Source organism: Aristolochia californica, unplaced genomic scaffold (assembly GCF_029961685.1).
Source record: "Aristolochia californica isolate CCGP_79_NKW_82.1479 unplaced genomic scaffold, dmAriCali1.0.hap1 SCAF_8, whole genome shotgun sequence".
NCBI lineage: Eukaryota > Viridiplantae > Streptophyta > Magnoliopsida > Piperales > Aristolochiaceae > Aristolochia > Aristolochia californica.
In genome coordinates, this window is record NW_027182279.1 from 34,901,547 (window position 1) to 34,921,218 (window position 19,672).

Sequence of the window (19,672 nt, forward strand, 5' to 3'; positions counted from 1 at the left end):
ATTCTTCCATCGAAGCTTGTGCTGCTTCGATCTTGGCCACATCATTTTCAAGCTTCATCAACTTGTCCTTGATTGAGGATCCTGCTCCCCTCTCTCTCTTCACAAAAAGCATACCACTCTACCTGGTCCCTACCGGGGCTAGGTTCATCAACCAAGCACCTACCTCCAAGGGCACTATTGCTTTTTGTGCTTGGAGACCCATTGTCCCTTAAACTTTTTCACATCTGAACTAGTTAACCTTGATCTCCCTTATCAGCTTCTCTTCAAGGTCACCAGAGAGACCTATGTTGACTCCTGATTTTGATAATAACAAAACTTAAGATACTTAAGATAGTGAAATGATAATTGTAAATCAAGTATTTCAGGATGTATTGCCTTGAGGAAGAACCAACCAAATCATCATAAAAGTCCTCGAACAAAATGATGGATTGAATCATCTCGAAGAAGTACCCACTAGGAAGCTTGAAGATTTGAAGACCTAGGCTCTTAGTGAAATATAAAATCTCAAAAACTCTAAACTTGTAAGAGGATAGCCAACCAAACTTTGATTCTTAAGTAAAAGTATGTTTTGGTACACTATGACATGAATTTTTTTCTAAACAATGATTTTAAATCTCATCTGATGTTTAAGAATCATTAGTCACTTAGTTTTGGCCTAAATCATCCTTACAGTGTAATTTCATATGTATCAGAGGACAACATGCATCACGAGAAGCTACATTGAACCACCTCAGACTCCTGCCAAGAAGCTTATACTCCAAGCACTTGGACAATTAGTTTTAGATTTTTAGTTTTCTAGGATTTATGTAGCCATTTTTCCCTTCATCAGTGGATGCGTATGTTATAGAGAGACATGGTTGCTAGCTCCAATTTCAAGGGATAGTAGTGGATGAGGAGGCAGCTTACCGACCACATGTAGAGGAGGCTTTTGGCGAGATTGAGAGAGTGTTTAAAGAAAGAGCCACTGAGCAGCATGAGCACTCGGAGGAGAGAAGTGCTAACACATGCAGGAGGAGAGCAGCCCTACATTCTTGACCATTTCAGAGACTATAATATCACCTCGCATGAGTTTTCCCTCTATTGGTTTACCTTCTATTGCACCACATTTCCCAATTGCGACTGAGGAGACTTAAATGCTACTTTGTCGTTCACTCTAGTTAAGCAGCACAATACCATGTATTAAAGATGTTTAATCTGGTTCTTCCCTCAACACATAGTCCCTTAGTCCAGCCTATTTTCAAGCAGACTTTTTTTTTTTTTTTTAACTCAAAAAGTGACTTTTCAGCCCTCTAGAAGCTATGCTAAAGGGAGACAGAAGGATTTATCCATTAGAGCACTTTTACTTTGAGAACTCACTAGTTGAGATACTTTAGCTGGGAGCTTTAATTTTGCTATGGTTACATGAATAAAATTTACAAATCAAGTCCCTCACTTGTTTATATAAGGTAGGGCATGATATTACTGTTGGGAGCCCAAAACTCATTTGAGGGCATCTTGGCATTTATGAAACACTTCCCTCAAACAATAATAACATAAAAATGGTTGTTTTTACCATTATCGAAATTAAGGGGCTGCAAACGAAATATAAGACTCTAGTACAACGCTTGTACATATCAAGTCACAAGGCCACTTATTATGGTTCCATTCTAGATTATGAGGCTAGTTTCTTTTTCTTTTCTGACTTCCTTACAAGCATAAGTTAGTTATCAGCAACAGCAAAATCATGGGAATTGGTAGATGCTATATTATTCACATCAACAATTTAAAGTTTTGTTGAAACTTTCCATAGGAAATGAGAATGGTTAAGTTTAAAATGGACTGAAACATATATTACTCATATGAATTTAAAAATTGATGATTCAATAAACTAAAGATGTATTAAACCAATTCAAAGACTTAAATATAAGTCAAATACCTATCTTACATATTTAAAATCATTTTCAGGGTTTAGAATTCATTTCAGTTGCACAAATATGGAACAGTTTAAGGTGTTCAATACAAGTCATGTCTAACTCATCTAAGATAGATGAGTCTGCCCTTGTATTGACGGTACTTTATCCCAGACTATATTAATATTGATAAGATAAGCAATTGAGTTTAAATCAAACCACCTCAATAAAATTTTAATTATTCAGCATACATGTCTTCTCAAAGTGACGAGAAGCAATAATGTTTTGTCCGTATCCTCATAATAATATGTAAAGAACAAGGCTTTACTTTGTTAAAAGTCATAGACAAACTTAGGTGACATTATTAAAATATCTTACGTTCTATCTTTTATTCACTCTTGCTAGGTTGAAGGCTGATTGCCTTTTCCATGCATTAGTCAATATCTGGTTTCATATAATGTTCATATGGAACAAACTTTTTTTTTTTTTTTTTTTCTGGTATGTGCTTTTTAACTACTTTTACTCCAATTAGGGGTTTTTAGAGTACTGCATAGTGAAAATTTATATTTTATTTATTTAGTTTCACAATAGAATATACCAAACACCACTTCAAAAACACAATAAGAGATATCTCCCTGCTTAATGATACTTAAAATAATAGCAGGTTCAAATGATGCCAATAGAGATTTTGCCAGGTTTCTTAGACAAATATTTTGCTCATTGCAATAAACTGTTAAGATATTGGAGTCAAACATGGCTTACTTACCATATATAAGGGTCAGATACCTATGGCCTACTTACCTTAAGCTAATAAGAAGGTCAAGATGAGACTTCAGAGAACCCATGATCCCCATCTGCCTGTTGCTTTCATAACATAGTGAAGCAGCAACCATCTGGTTGGACAGGAATATTTTGCTCAAGAACTTGATCACTGAATGAATTACTTTTGTTTCCTCAATCCACAGCCAGGGTTACTTGTTTTTCATGTTTACTAGTCTGAACCAATATTTCAGACATAGAGGTGTTGAATGAAGTATCAGGAATCGATCTTGTTCCCCAGAGCGTGATTGTCTGGCATGAATTATAGATAGTATAATCACCCACTATTTACTTCAGAAGATATTTCCAATCCAAACTTCTGCTGTAGTTCTTGCCTAGCTAAGTCAATTCTTGCTTCATCCTGCAAAAATGAAGCACATTCGGCGCCTCAACAAATTATGAGGCAGAGAAGCATATATACTAGTAAATAAAGGTATCCTTAATAGAGGAAGAGCATAGATTTAATGCTGGAAAATGTACATTCAATAAACCTAAATTAACCAAGAAGGCTGATAACAGCTATCCATGGCTTACAGTTGAGGTGGTATTGAGCCGGAAAGTAGGGGCTTCTTGTCTAGTAAGGGATAATAAAACCGTACAGATGCTCAGCATTGATTTGGTAAGACCAAATACAAGCCATCACCTGGTAATATCCTGAACTAAAATATCTATTCAACTAGGCAGAGATACTTAAATATAGACCTGAACGGCATCAACACTAAGTATTCTTATATCATTTGAAATGTAATGAAAGTTTACCTTTCCCCGAAAACTAACAATGAGGGGCCCAGATCTAGACTGGCGATAACAACCTACACAACACAGAAAAAGTCACATTTACAGTACTGCAAAGACGTCTTTTACTCCATAGTGTATCAGTAAGCATGGTATTCATACCAACGTAAAGATCTGGAAATTCCAGGCAGAATTCTGACAAAGTTCGAGAGATTTTCACCTGCACAGCACAACGTTAAGAAGAACCCCTAAAACAGATTTCATATTCTCACAGAATTGTTATTTTTATATTATAAACGATAAGACCTATTGAAAGAAACAAGGGTGACTTGAGGTGGGAATAGTTATAGATCTGTAGAGATGAGATAAAGGATGTAATGTCGTTGCTGACCATTCAGTAAAAAATAAGTTGCATTCTCCAAAATGATGAAAATTTCTTCAAGGAAGAAAGAGATGTAAAGCGAAATCCAATATTAATAGAAAATCTAGCACTACAGAGGAAGCTGAAAACAAAAGGAAAATGCAAGAAATGAAAAAACATACAAACTTAAAAAAGAAATTGGATAATCATAAACAAACACAGTTCTTCCTGGGATATCAACTCTGTTCTCTTCGTTTTCAATTCCTAATTCTCTAAGAAGTCTTAATTACTTTCTCTACTATTTTTGGCAATGACAGTAATTAGAATTAGGTTGAGACATCATGTCTTTTGACAATGATAGAGAATATCTGAAACACGTGATAATAAAAAAAGATACAGACTATATAAACATCACCCGAACAAAACATTCCACAAATAAAATGAACAAACAATTCCACAAATGCTTCAAGAAGATTTATATAAGAACGAGTTCAGAGGCATACTTCAGAGAGGGTTGTGCTAAGATGCTTTGTTATAAAGGGAGCCATAAGAACGAGAGGCCCTGAAGAACTCGCCAACTCTAGGAGGCAATTCCATTCTTTCTCAAGTTCAGCCAAATTTGTTGCGGAAAGAATTACAACATTCTGGCACTTAATCTACAGGAGAGGAACACTGCATGCTCAGTCAATCACAATGCCGTCCTAGGTAGTAACTACAGTAAACAAATAAAAATGTCAACGGAACTTAAAGTGTGAGTTTTAAAGTCCATTGGTCCCATCATAAAATAATTACAACATTCTGGCATTTAATCTACAGGAGAGGAACACTGCATGCTCAGTCAATCACAATGCTGTCCTAGGTAGTAACTACAGTAAACAAATGAAAATGTCAACAGAACTTAAAGTGTGAGTTTTAAAGTCCATTGGTTCCATCATAAAAACTTCTGACGTGAATACCTTTGTTGGTCAATGGTAGGAAAGCTAGGGAGATGTATTTCTCCTTTTGCTCATTATAATTGATGATCCCAGAGCCCAAATGACTAAACTTCATAACCTTCTAGTGGTATGTATGAATTTATGTCTGATAAATAGGGTTTCTTACTTCATTACAAAGCTAGATGCAATATGAAATAGCTTTGTAAGAAAATGCTACCTATCATTTAAACATAAATTCCATTAAAAAAAATGGAGCATTACAACTACTGGTTACAAGTTGTGTATTTGCATTTATCAGTTTTGTTGAAATGAAGTAATAATTGAAAGAAATGTATAAAACTGGCTGGATTCCAACATACCAAAGGGACAGACAGCATCTTGTGGTGCAATAATTCAGTAACACCTTCTGCAAGCTGAGCCATCTGAAAAAAACAAAAGCTAAGATGCTTAACTTCAAAATGATAGTGTCTGTCAGCTGCCTGTGCTAAAAAATTACAGTATTGCCCTTCAATGGATTTTCTAACGTAGGATTTTTACCCACTAATAGCACTTTTCAGTACAATAGCAGTATGCTCAACAGTTCAGAATATTACCTCATTTCTATCTCCAGTGCACTGTTCACCCATAAGATGTGTAAGATACTCTTCAAATTCTTCATCAGGGGCCTGCAATTCAAAAACTTAAGCAGCTGCTAAGTAACTGATCTCAATGATTAGTCATGTATGCTCATCAACTATTGGAAATAACAGGAATTGTACAATTGAATAACAATTAGGGTTATATGTATGAAATCTGACGCCAGAAATTAAAGGTTCTTTCATAGGTGGTTATGATTCATAAAGCCTAACAGACAACAGATGGATTCATGCACTGGAGTTTCCACACGGTTGGACACAATTTCTCAGCAGTCACTGGAAAGCCATTTTATTTAATAGTTAGGTAAGTCCAAGCATCACATATTAGAACATAAAATTTTCAAATTGGAACCCTTCAAATAGTAAGGCTGCCTGCACATTGTATATTTACAGTTCAAGGGTTCCCAATGGTGCAGGTTGTCTTCATTGGACATCAGATAATCTTGGACACTACATAATTAAAAGATGATGATGAAAATATTGCTCATTCCCTAAAATTTCTATGATAACATAGAAAATACATACCAATCGAACCCCAAGGGCTTTGGCAACACCAGCAACAGTAACATCTGAGTGCAAGGGCCCTACCCCACCGAACATGAATACCTGAAGAATCAGATAATGTAATCCAAAAGAGCAAAAATAGTTTGTAAGGATAGCATTTAATTGAAAAGCAATAATAATAAACCATATCATTTGCAGACTTTCTTCGTTCAACTTCTTCAGCGACAGCATCAATCTGCATTATAATAGAAATCACCCATAAAGCACAATTGCCTAAAGTTTTGATATTCAAAATAAGCAAGTGGATGGAATATAAAAGGTAGCTAAATCACAGAATAATGCATGGTTGACCAAAGCAGAAAACTTTAACATGAATCTTTTGTGTAGAACCTTCTTTTGTAAATACTAGTCAGACCCACACAATGCCTAATCGGCTGTGAGACTTGAACCCTAAGACTTCAAAATTTAGAATGCCCCCAATGTGGCCATTGGGATAGAGGCTCAAACACAGCATAATAAACCGTAAACCCTAAATAACATAAAACTAAATCCACACCATTACTTCTGTGATGCCTTACTGATTCCAAAATATCTGGCAAACTGACATTTTCTAGGGCCTTAATTAAGAAGCTATGGCTTGCACGAGTTTTTTATTCTTTTGAAATAATGACCCTTATCCTGTCAGACTTGAACCCAGTACTGCACACTAGAAACCATCCCAATGTGGACATTGACACAAAGGCCCCATCCACTACATGAATGTAATTTCGATTGACAAAATTTGTTTGCAGAGTTTCTACATGCAAAAAATTTCAATTTATTCTATCAGACATTCTAGAGCGCATAAAACATAGAAAAAAATTCAAGAAGAAATTCAGCTGCTAACTTTAGATTTTTTAACCTTTTTAATAGACTGCTTTGGAAGGTGACATCACAAAATGTGAATTTTTGAAGGGGTCTCTTACAATGAGATATTAGAGGAAGACAATCTTTTTGGCAAGAGCATCAGCAGAACAATTTGAAAAATTGTTCAACATCTGAAGCCTATGATTTGAGAATTTCCCAAACAGAAGCAAGAAAAAATATGTATGCATCAGCTGTTTTAAATGAGTAGCTGATGCCAAATTTGCAGGCATGATGAACTACTTCTCCAGATATTGATCAAATATGCAAGGTATAAATGGTAATATATGGAATAGTACATATTAGAAGAATTTGTCATAACATTTTTTAGGCCAGCTCATAGGCCAACTCACAAAGATATATACAGGTCTTATTTTGCATTGAGATGGAAAAACTCAAAGCTTCTCATCAGCTCGTCCTTTTACAATAGATATCAAGATCCAACATGAAAATGTTCATGCAAAGGGAATTTTTATTTTTTTAAAATGATGCTGAATTATATTAAAAGGCTCAAAAGAGCAAGATTACAGGGGCAGAAAACCTTCCCAAACAATGAGAGATTGCTAGGAGGTTCCAAATTTAGCTAATATTTGCAGCCCATAATGGAGGGCACTCACTTCAGCAATGTTGGAGTCAGCAATACCAACCGGCCCCACATAAGAGAGAATGATCTCTCCACTATTGTCCCTGAAGACATCTCCTGCACCCACTGGCCTGGGATATCCCAAGGCACTTCTGTCTAAGTTAAGTTTGATGCAGTCGCTAGGGGGAGGTTCCCATACAGCCATGACCGGTATCTTGTGGGAACCCGCCATATGAGCTAGTAGACTCCAATTCCCGTGAAGGGATATACCTACCAGATAGGCAAGTTCCTTCCTAGTGTGCAACCAACTAGAAATCATGCCCCCTGCATAAGCGGCAGTGCTATCTGGGGTGCTGGATTTGGAGTTGAATCTCCGGTTATTACGCTCTAGCCACAGGCACCACAGAAGATGAGCAAGGCAAGCTAAGATGAGCAACTTACCCATTCTAGGTAGGCGAACCCCCAACACCATTTGGCAAAATGCCAAAAAGGTCCTGATGAAGCCCCACTTGAATACCAACCTTCTGAAAAATCACCATCCAGATTAACATGCTGGACGGATTCCTCACACACGCCATAGAGAGGGCAAGTGCGGTGAAACCTTTCTTGTGGAGGTTGTCTGAAGCGAGGATCTGCTCTCTAATGGCTGTCCATATGAAGAATTTGATCTTGCTAGGCACAGAGAGCTTCAAGGCTAGGTTTGCCTTATGCTCAGGCAAACTGGGATCATGATCTCTGATGTGAGAATAAGCTAAGGTCATAGAGAATATACCATTGATGCTAGGCTTCCATATCAGTTTATCAGGTTCTTGCTCTCGAATAGTGATACTGGTGTGACTAGATAGAAGAGAGCAAAACTCCAGGGCTTCCTCATCATTCAACACTCGACGGAATGGAAGACTCCATGACTGATTACTCGATGAGTCTGCTACCAAGCAAGTAAGGTCCCTAGTAACCCTGGAAAGCCTTGGGAAGTCCTCCAAGAGGGAGCAAGGGCTGCACCACTCATCTGACCAAAAGAGGAGAGTCCTCCCATTCCCTGTGTAGAAAGTGATAGCAGCTCTGAAGGTGGGGAGCAACTTGTATACTGATTTCCAAATCAGGGATAAGTGATGGGTGGCTCCACCCTCTCTCCACCAATCCCAGAAAACTGAAGGTAGAACCTTACCATATCTCTCCATAAGTTGTTGTGCTTGACATTGAGATTCCAAATCCATTTAATCAAAAGGGCGTTGTTCATATCCTTCGTAGGCCGGATGCCTAAACCACCCCTATTACAAGGTAAGCAAATCTCCTTCCAACTAACCAGATGATATCTGAAGGTGTCTTCGGAGCCTCTCCAGAGAGACGAATGACATCAATCTTGGAGCAAACCGAAGCCGGACACTGCATGAAGGACAAGAGGTAATTTGGCAGCCTTGCCAAGCAGGACGTAAGAAGGGTGAGTCGACCTGTTGAGGATAGAAGTTTACCCCTCCAAGTGGCCAATCTCTTCTCGAACTGCTCAATAAGGGGGGATCAAAGCGTCACCGAAGGCGAGAGTCAAATAGGGGGAAACCCAAATATGTAGCTGGCATGTTCTCTAACGCACACCCCAAGTAATCAGCCATACAACGGAGTAGTGTGGAATCAATGTGATATCCAAGAAGGGTGGTTTTCTTCCAATTAATATTTTGTCTAGAAGCTAACTAGAATACACCAAGTTCTTGTTTTCATATATTCCTGTAAGATCATCCCTATTTCCAATTTTTGCATTAAAAATTTACCTAGTAGCATGCAAGACAACCTAGTAACCACTACTCATGTAGTGGATAATATCAATTCTGGTAACTCGACAGTTCACATACTAGTCTGATATTTTCTTCTTCTTTTTTGGTTCAAAATATTATATTCTAACCAAGGTCCATGACTAAATTATCTTTAAATAAATCCTGTCAATCCAGAATAACTTCAAGCTCCAATCTTAATGTTAAAGTACAAGTAGCTTACTCACATCATTCTGGACTACGGCAATATGTGTGATGGCCCAACCTATAGCTTGGAGCTTTCTACATAAAGAAGATGACAAATGTTCCTCGACTGCACCAAGTCTGGCATACAAAAGGAGAGAAAAGCTTAAATTACACAAATAATCAATGTGATGAAGAAGGAAAAAGCATAAGCCAAAAGAGAGAATATACTCCCATGACTTGTTAAAAAGATAAATCTAACACAAAATATATGCCAGATCTTAAAGCATAATATGTGATAGAAAATGGATTCCAACAACCTGACATCTCAGCCATCTGATGTTAGGAGATAGAATTATCTCTCCAGTTGTTTTCTGTATGTGGATTCAAACTTGGAATAAAGACTAAGGATAGAATGGTTACATCTTCATGACTGTCATCATTCAAAGACAAATTTGTCATATTCAGTAGTTTCTATATTATGTCAAGTAGTGTCCTCCTAGAATGAAATACTTTCTAAATTCTCTATTTATCCAACTTGTTTAGAATATTGGATACTCTACTGTAGAAAGACATGAAGAAGAGGGGCAAAATTGTAACTAGTTAAATATTATAAGCTGGAGTAAATTAGTCAGTCTGTTTCTAAGTTTCTGGTTTGTAGTGGTAGATGAGGGGCATTAAAGCCTTTTGACTGTAACCAGTGTAATTAGAAAGAGGGTTCAATGTTTAAGAACCTAATCTCATCATATGAGATAATGATAGTGGGGCCTTCTCTCACAACTTTGCATGACTTCATTGTCTTCTCCAATCTCCAATTTCACATGGTATCAGAGCTCCGGAGAAAGAAACTTTTTTTCTCTCTTTTTCTCCTCTCTAGTTCATCTGCCATAACAAATAAGGGTTCTGTCGCAGACCTTCAAGATTCACTTTTTCCTGTCCTATCACCCTTGGGTGATAGACTCAGTATCTTATCCATCATTAGATGGTTATATCCTACTGCCAACCCTCTCTATGAAAGATTTAAGGAGTTGAGAGGGTTATTAGTGCTGTTCCTGTCTGCGCACAATCTGTACTGCAGGGTTTTGATAATTTCTCATTTGATTAAAAGTGACTACTGCCGACACAAGTACTTTTGGATAGTTCCTGATGGTTTTATTCATTGTTTACAAGTGGTTGTTGCTGGAAATGGTGTTATGGTGTTTATCATGTGTCTGAATTGGAGTTGTGTCTCCCAATTTCAGTATTTGGCATATCTGCGCAGACTACTCTTGTGAGGATCTGATTCTCAGTTATTTGTGCAGATTAACCTGTTCTTAGTGGCTGTGTTAGCTGCTTTCACTTGTTTGGTGCGAAAATTTCTGCCACGCTAAAGAATGGCTGATCAGCATGATGTCAAGCCAGCCAAAGGTGATGAGAAAGAACAAAACATTACATAGCTTTCTTCTGTGAAGCAAAACTCTTAAGTAATTATGTGGTGTGGGCTAAAGCAGTGAAGGTTTTCTTACGGTCGAAAAAGAAGCTCAAGTACATAAACCAAGATGCACCAAACCCTAAAACCGAAGAATAGGAGACCAATAATTACACAATCATGTCGTAGCTATTTAATAGTGTGGAGTCTCATATTTTAGACCAAGTGGTCTTCAACAAAACAGCAAAAGGGATCTGGATTCTAAAAATGTGAATATATCTAAGGTTTATGATTTGTATCTCAAGGCCTTCTACCTTGCAGAAAGAAGACAAGTCTTTTACTGAGTATATTGGTGAAACAGGGTGTGTATGGCAGGGGCTTCTTTTGTATTAACCACTGGTTGAAGGAGCTTCTTTTGTATTATCCACTGGTTCTTGATAAAAAAAAAACTGCACAGAAAAAAATTGTAAGATGGAGCTTATGGGAGGTGTTAGACCAGAATTTGATGGTCCAAAGACAATTATTGGCTTATTGTTCTTCATAGACGTTTGAATAGATATGTGATAGTCTCATGAGAGCAGAATCTTCAAAGCTATCTCCCACTGGTTCCTTACCAAAGAATGATAGCTCGGCTGCCTTAAATCTCTATAATGACCTAATAGGCAGAGGGCATGATGGAAGCTAACGAGATCAGGCCGAAATCAAGGAGGAGGCCGTGATCAAGGTCATGGTGAAAGAGTTTCCAGCTTTCACTTTGGAATGACCAATCACGTATCCAAGAAGTGTTCGGACAAATTTGGTAAACTAGAGGCAAACCAAGTGGCAAGTAATGGTGGAAAACCCAATCAGGACAGTCAGGTCTCGACCTTGAAGATAGTAAGTAGAGATGACTTTTTTTTTTTGGTGGAAAAGGTGTGAAGGAGACCTGATTGGCCATAATATTTCAGCAATTAGTGCAATCTAGGAGTATTCAAACCATAGCCTTCACTTCTCAAGTGCTACCCTAGCTTTGAAAGGTAGATCTTATAGAGCTTATAATGTGTCATCTCCTCAATCTTGGGTCATTGATTCTGGCACGTCAGCACACATGACAGGTAACTCCAAATTCTTTTTTTACTTCTATGATAGTAAAATCTTTGGGTCTATTTTTTATTTTTTTTAAATGATGCTGATTTTTATTAAGACAAAAGTTCAAAAGAGAAATTTACAAAGGAGGGAAACCTTCCCAAACAGTGAGAGATTGCTGGGAAGTTCCGAATTTTACCAATTTATCAGCCAAAGAGTTGGTTGATCTAGGAATGAGATTCCAATTACAATGAGTAGAAGATACAATGTCAGCAATACTACTAGTGAGGACCAATGGCGCCAAGGGTGAAGTTGTCTTTGGAACACCAACTAATAACCGTCTTCGAGTTGCCTTTAATGATTAACTTGCCATGGAGACGATCCCTGAAGATTTGGAGGTCGAACAGTAGAGCACGAACTTCAGCAGTATTAGAATCAGCAATGCCCACCGGACCAGCATAAGAAAGAATAGGGTCTCCATTGTGATCTCTGAACACACCACTTGCTCCACCCGGCCCAGGACATCCAATAGCACTACCATCAAAATTCAGCTTAATGCAGTCGAAAGGGGGAGGATCCCAGATGGCCATACTCAGAGTTCTGCTGGGGCCAGACATATGAGCAATCAAATTCCAATTTTCCCGTAGGGAAACCATAGAGTGGCAAAGCCCTTCCTTTTATGAAGCCAGCTCGAGATGAGGCCAACGACATGAGAACCCGTGTTGTCCAGGGTGCTAGCTTTGGAGTTGAATCTCCGGTTGTTCCACTTGAGCCAAATGCACCATGGAACATGCGCAAGACAGGCCAAAAGTATTAACTTGCCCAGCCGAGGAAGGAGAATCCCTCGAACCATCTCAAATGTGCCAAAGAGGTCTTGATGTAGCCCCACATGGAGCTCAATTTTCTAAAAAATCTTCATCCAAATTTGCCACAAAAATCCACATTGTAAGAGGACATGTTGGACTATTTCTTCGCACTCACCACAAAGGGGACAAGAAAGATCGGGGGAGGCGAAGCCTCTTCTATGAAGGTTGTCCGAAGTAAGAATCTGTTATCTGATGGCCAACCAAACAAAAAATTTGATTTTGCTTGAAGCTGTGAGTTTCCAAGCCAGATTCACCTTGTGCTCATGAATACTGTAGTCTTGCTTTCTGATATGAGAGTAAGCAAAAGTAACAGTGAATTGGCCATTATTGCTAGGCTTCCAAATCAGCTTATCAACTGAGTGCTCCCGTATAATAGTACTGTTGAGTCTGGTAAGGAGAGAGCAAAAAGCCAACGATTCCTCATCATTTAATCCCCGACGGAATGGGAGACTCCACGACTGATCACTCTATGAATCAGCCATAGAGCAAGAGAGGTCGCCAGCCACCCTATGCAGCCCTAAGAAGTTCTCCGAGAGGGATAGGAGGCCACACCATTCATCCAACCAGAAGAGAAGGGTCCTTCCATTACCCGTATGAAACGAGGTAGCATCTCTGAATACTGGAAAGAGCTTGAAAATTGATTTCTATATTGGGAATAGGAGGCGAGCGGCGCCACCCTCTCTCCACCAGGCACCCGAAAACTGAAGGTAGAATTTCACCATATTCCTCCATAAACTGTTATGTTTCTTGTTGAAATTCCAAATCCATTTGAGTATAAGAGCTTTATTCATTTCTCTTGTAGACCGGATGCCCAATCTTTCCCTATTATGAGGCATGCAAATATCCTTCCAACTAACCAAATGGTATCTGAAGGTATCTTCTGAACCTCTCCATAGATATCGCCGACGGATGGCATCAATTTTGGAGCAAACGGAGGCCGGACAGTGCATGAATGATAACAGATAATTTGGTAGCCCAGTCAGACAAGACTTGAGGAGAGTGAGACGCCCCGCTGTTGATAAGAGTTTACCCCTCCAAGTGGCTAGCCTCTTTTCAAATTTCTCAATGAGGGGGGACCATAGTGACGCCGAAGGCCGAGAATCAAAAAGTGAGAGCCCAAGATATGTAGCTGGCATATTTCCCACAAAAGCATCCCAAGTAGTCTACCATATCCTGAAGCCCAGTTGGATCAATGCGGTAGCCAAGAAAAGTTGTTTTTCCCCAGTTTATGTTCTGACCGGAAGCCAATTCAAATAATCCCAGAACGGCACGCAATTTTTTTATCTGATCCATAGTACCAACCCCGAAGCAAATAGTATCATCCGCAAACTAGAGAATCAGAATATCAAAGGTTGTGCAATCTTTTGTGAGGAGGATTCATCTCATGTTTTTGGTCGAGTAGATCAAGGAGGATAGATATTCTACTACCACGTTGAAGAGCAAGGGGTACAGGGGGTCTCCTTGTCTGATTCCCCTGGTTCCCTTAAAATACCCACAAAATGTTCCGTTGAAAAGGACGGAGTAGCTTGCAGAGGAGATAGATCTTTGGATCCGGAAGCGCCATTTTTCCCCGAATCCCATCTTCCCCAGGAGGGTGTCCAGAAACGTCCAGTTAACTCTATCAAATGCCTTTTCAAAGTCAAGCTTGAGGATGAATCTAGGGAGCTTGCGGACCTTGAAATGATGACTAAGTTCATGACATGCCATGGCTGAATCAAGAATGTTTCTTCTCTAATAAAAGCAACCTGGTCATGGTGAATGTTAATAGAAAGGACTGCCCTGAGTCGACTAGCAAGGAGGCGCGCAATCACCTTATATGCACTGGTGGTGAGATTGATCAGCTGAAAGTCAGAAGGGAGTTTTGCCCCATCTTTTTTAGGGATGAGGGCGATGAAAGAGGTTCCAATACTCCTATATCTGATGCCATGCTGATAAAAGGAGCGGGCAATGCCGGAAATGTCATCTCAGATGAAGGGTCAGCAACGGCGATAAAATTCCCCGTTGAATCCATCCGGGCCCGGAGCTCAATCTAGAGGAAGACTAAGGGCTGTAATGTCAAAATCCCGACTAGAGAAGGGGAGCTCAATGAGACTAGCTGCAGCTGATGGAATAACCTGGAGGTTAACCCTTTGGAAGAAGGGGCGGACTGGTTGGTGATCAGAGTATAAATCTACAAAAAAATTCAGCAGTGAGTTAGAAACAAGGGCTCGGTCCGAGGTGGTCTCACCGTTGACGCTGAGCATGGCAATGCGGTTGGCCCTTCTTCGTGCAGAGGTGACTGCATGGAAGAATTTAGTATTAGCATCCCCATCAGAGAGCCATTTGAATCTTGCATGTTGCTTCCAGTGCACTAACTCGCTGTCGGCGAAGGACTACAATTGCCCTTGAAGGGCATACCTCTAAGAGACTTCCGGAGAAGAGAGACCTCTAGCTTCCTCCTCAGAGTCAAGAGCGGCTATCTGAGCAAGGGCATTGGCTCTCATAGCCGAGGAAGAGGCCTTCTTTTCTGAGGCCCAGGACCGCAGCAGCGGTTTCAATATCTTGAGCTTGATTGGGAAGGTCCACCCGCTTGGGCCAGCAACAGTCATATTCTCCCAGAAGGATTGGAGAGAGAGATCAAAAGAGGGGTCCGCCATCCAATTATTGCTGAATCTGAAATGAGGGTGGGCTCGATTGAGCACTTTCCTAGAGACATTGCTGTAGAGCTGAAGCCAATCATTGCTGGCTAAGAATCGGTCCAGCTTTGATGTTGAGTTATATTAATAGGCTCAAAAAAGCAGAAACCGTCCCAAACAATAAGAGATTGCTGGGAGGTTCCAAATTTAGCTACCCTATCAGCCAAGCAGTTGGTAGATCTAGGAATGTGATTTCATGTACAATAAATTGTGGACACAATGTCAACAATACAAGAAATGATTGGCCATTGGAGTCAGGGGGGGAGCTTGAGTTGGAGCACCAACTGATGATAACTTTGGAATCCCATTCAATTAGCAGCTTCCTGTGGAATCGGTCTTTGAAATTTTGCAGCCCATAGCGGAGGGTACTCACTTCAGTAGTGTTGGAGTCGACAATACCAACTGGCGCCGCATATGAGAGAATGATCTCTCCTCTGCAATTCCTGAAAACTTCTCTCGCACCCGCCGGTCCGGGACATCCCAAAGCACTTTTGTCGAAGTTTAGTTTCATGTAGTCACTAGGGGGAGGTTCCCAAACTGCCATGGCCGGCATCTTCTGGGACCTGCCATATGAGCCAACAGACTCCAATTCCGGCGAAGGGACATACCTTCCTGAGAGGCAAATTCCTTCCTAGTGTGTAGCCAACTAGAAATCATACCCACTGCGCAAGAGGCAGTGCTTTCCGGGGAGCTGGATTTGGAGATAAAATTAAACACACAGAACAAGATAGTGTAGCTGTTGGACTTTGTAGTAAGTGAAAAATAACGATATTGCCCTTCAGTAGATCTAATACAAGGAAAAATATAGTAGCTAGACCAAGTGCAAAAGCAAAGTACCCAGTCATGGCATATAATGTTGTTGAGTTGATGTGCATGTTTTAAAGACACTCATGGCTGAATTTGGTTTTGTTAAGGAGCCAATGAAGATGTTTTGTCAAGTTGCTATACTAGTAATCATGTTTTCCACAAGCAAACAAAGCATACAAAAATGGATTGTCATTTCATTATAGAATCTATTACGTTAGGCAAGATTTGTGATCGTCTGAACAACTCATAGATTTATTCACAAAGGAATGAATTCATTGGTATGTATAACAAGCTGGGTATGTATGATATTGATGCACTAGTTTGAGGGGGAGTGTTGAGAGACATGCAGAAGAGGGGAAAAATTGTAATTAGTCAAATATTTTAAAAAGGAGCTAAGGGTAGATTAGTCAATTTGTTTCTAAGTTACTGGTTTGTAGTGGCAGATGACGGGTGTTGAATTTCTGAAAAAGATAAAAACTCCATTGACTTGTTGTAATATTAGTACATGAGCCCCTATTTATAATAGAGGAAAGTAATAGAGTCCAATTACAATTAAAGTACCATTGTCCCAATTGCACCCAAAGTCTAACACTTAAAGATAAATCCTAGCATAATTAAACAACTCAACATAAATACTAAAATAACTAAAATACTTTTACACTGAGACTCTTCTGTGAGACCTTCTTCTGTGAAACTCTTATATTAAACAACTCCATCATATTAATTTTGGTTTTGTGAGACTTCTTACTGTGAGAGTCATGTAAGAGCATTCTATTTCTTCTCTTCAACACTCCCCCTCAAACTCAAGTTTATAACTTCAGCTTGCAATGAAAAGGATTCTTGGTCTTCAATTTTCCTTGCGGCAAAAAATTCTTCATAGACGTAAAAACTTCATCTTTTGTGCTCCCTCTTTCTTGAATATTTTGGTCACATAAAAATTGCCACAATATATGGAACAAAATACCTCTTTCTTGTACTTCTTCTACTTCTCCCCCTCAAGTTGGGGATAGAAAGGACAAGGATACCCAATTTGGACAAAACACAATATAGGAGAAAAAAATCACTCCTAGCCGTACGACAAAGCTCCATACACCAATCAAAACGGTCAAAATCAGAAACACACTCCGCTCAATTTTAAAGGCGGAAAACGAGGCCAACTTTAGGACTTAAAAAAGAGACTACTCACTTTTTAAGGGACTCTAACACAAATCACCTCTTGGGTGAAGAAAAGACTTACTCAAGCTGGATGTTGGGTACACTCCTATACTTTTTAGGTAGTGGGTCTAGGCATTGCTTTGAAGTGCAAGATGATAAACTAAAGAAATATTTGAGGAAAATAATTTTAACCAGAAGGAGGCGACTATGCAACACTCATACTTCCAAAGTGACCTTTTTTTTTTTTTGGGAAAACTAGGGGAGACTATAACGATAGAACTTAATAAACTTGACCAAGTATAAATTTTTTGGGGTGATCACAATTTTTTTGAGTTAACTATACTGAAGATACACAACCAAATAACAAAAACACAAAACTTGAAAACAACATTGATGCAAGATATTGCATATCCTGAATGAGTACATCATGGAGTGATTAATTTGGACCAAAACTCTCTAATTAAAAGACAAATTTGGCTAAAAAACTCAGATTTTAGGAGAAAAAGGAAACTCAAATCACATCAATGCTTGGAGAGATAATAGGAGAGAAAATAGGAAAAATTAAAGATTTTCGGCAGAACTGACCTTTGATATTTCTAATATCAATATCTCCAAAAATATAGCACAAAATCACAAACGGTTTGTTGATCAGGAAACTAGACTCAAATATCGTTAATTTGATATCTAAATTAATATAAAAATATTCGTTCTTGAATCTTTTATGACCTCTTGATTCTCTTCATTTAGTATATTGACTTTTGCCGATTACAATGCGAATATCTCCCTTAAATATAGATCAGATTGATATGAAATTTTCTCCTTCTGAAACTAGACTTAAATATCTTTCATCCAAGTATAATTTCACTTCATAAAATATACTTCTTTTGAGATAAAGAAGCTGATATATTTGGAGAATTTGTAATCTGACCGAACTGAGTACTCTTTCTTCTATGGCCAGCATGACCATTGACTCTTCCAGTATCTATATCTCCCTATAGAAAACTTAGATTGAGAATTTGTGTAATAAGTAAGAAAATAGACTTATAGATCTTTTTTTGGATATATAATTTTCCTTGTAAAGTCTCATTCTTGATAGTATAAGACAGCTCGAAAGTAAAAAATTTCTGCTGCTACTCAAACTTCTCTTGCTGTCTAACCTTTGTTGCTTCAAATATCGATTTCTCTTTGTAGAAAACTTTGATTACCAAAATTCGTTTTGCGTAGGAAAGTAGACTCGAATAGCTTTCCATCAATATATAATATGCAATATGAAAAGCTCAGTATGGAGGTACGAAAGCCAAAAAAATAACGAGTAGTAGACTTGAAAAGAGAAAAAAAAATAGAATACGAACGTAAAGTACTAGAGATGATAGATCAGAAAAGGATCACATTATCTTTGTGGGTTGACTAAGTCAACTCACAGAATCTACTCTGATACCATGTTGAATTTATGGAAAAGAGAAAAACTTCATTGACTTGTTGTAATCTGAGTACATGAGCCCCTATTTATAATAGAGGAAAGTAATAGAGTCCAATTATAGTTTAAAACTCTTTAACCAAAAACTGGTGGGCCCTCTTTCTGTTGAAGGAGATTCAAAGGTTGATATCAATTGGTGTATGAATTCTTTAAAACCTCCTTGGCGGCATTGGGAATTATTTGAGGATATATGTACTTTAATTTCCCAGTTGTCTTGTAAATGGAAATTTATTCCTAGATTTGCTACTCACTTAGCTGATAATCAGGCTAAATTAGGCGTTTCCATTCAACAACTTGTTGTGGAGGAAGGCCTTCCTTAGTCAAGTATGTGTTCTCTCTTCTACTTGCAATATATTCACACCTTATTTCAACAAAAATAAATAAAAAATAGAGTCCAATTATAATTAAAGTACCCTTGTCCCAATTACACCCAAAGTCTAACACTTAAAAATAAGTCCTAGCATAATTAAACAACTCAACATAAATAGAAGAGTAACATAACTAAAACACCTTTAAACTAAGACTCTTCTGTGAGACCTCCTTTTGTGAGACTCCTGTAAGACTCCACCATATTAATTTTAGCTCTATGAGACGTCTTACTATGAGAGTCGTGTAAGAGTCTTCCATATCTTCTCTTCAACAAGGGGCATTAAAATCTTTTGACTATAACCAATGTAATTAGAGAGAGGGGTCAATGTTTGAGACCTTAATCTCAAGCTCTTATGAGATAACGATAGTTGGGTCTTCTCTCCCAAGTTTGCATGATTTCATTCTCTTTCCAAATCTCCAATTTCACATAAACAAAATGGGACATTTGTTATTTTGCACATATGTTGTGATCATAGATATAAGGCAGGCCAAGCAGTCTCCTCTTTTCTTTCCCTCAATCATAATGATTAGAATTTT

At 38.5% G+C, this 19,672-nt stretch overlaps 1 protein-coding gene across 2 annotated transcripts in view; it reads right to left on the reverse strand.

Annotated features, from left to right (window-relative positions):
- Positions 1-2,459: 2,459 nt before the first annotated feature.
- LOC137939212 (uncharacterized) overlaps positions 2,460-19,672 on the reverse strand; it is a 54,786-nt gene continuing 37,573 nt past the window's right edge. Inside the window, exons 8-16 of one of the 2 annotated variants that reach the window (XM_068784436.1) lie at positions 9,358-9,454; positions 6,063-6,113; positions 5,900-5,980; positions 5,333-5,404; positions 5,099-5,161; positions 4,308-4,460; positions 3,606-3,663; positions 3,468-3,520; positions 2,460-3,069 (exon numbers count right to left, since the gene is read on the reverse strand). In XM_068784436.1, coding sequence (XP_068640537.1) covers positions 2,986-3,069; positions 3,468-3,520; positions 3,606-3,663; positions 4,308-4,460; positions 5,099-5,161; positions 5,333-5,404; positions 5,900-5,980; positions 6,063-6,113; positions 9,358-9,454 — 712 coding nt within the window. In that variant the 3' untranslated portion in view covers positions 2,460-2,985. The remainder of the gene's footprint in view (positions 3,070-3,467; positions 3,521-3,605; positions 3,664-4,307; positions 4,461-5,098; positions 5,162-5,332; positions 5,405-5,899; positions 5,981-6,062; positions 6,114-9,357; positions 9,455-19,672) is intronic. The other variant, XM_068784437.1, reaches the window with a different exon arrangement.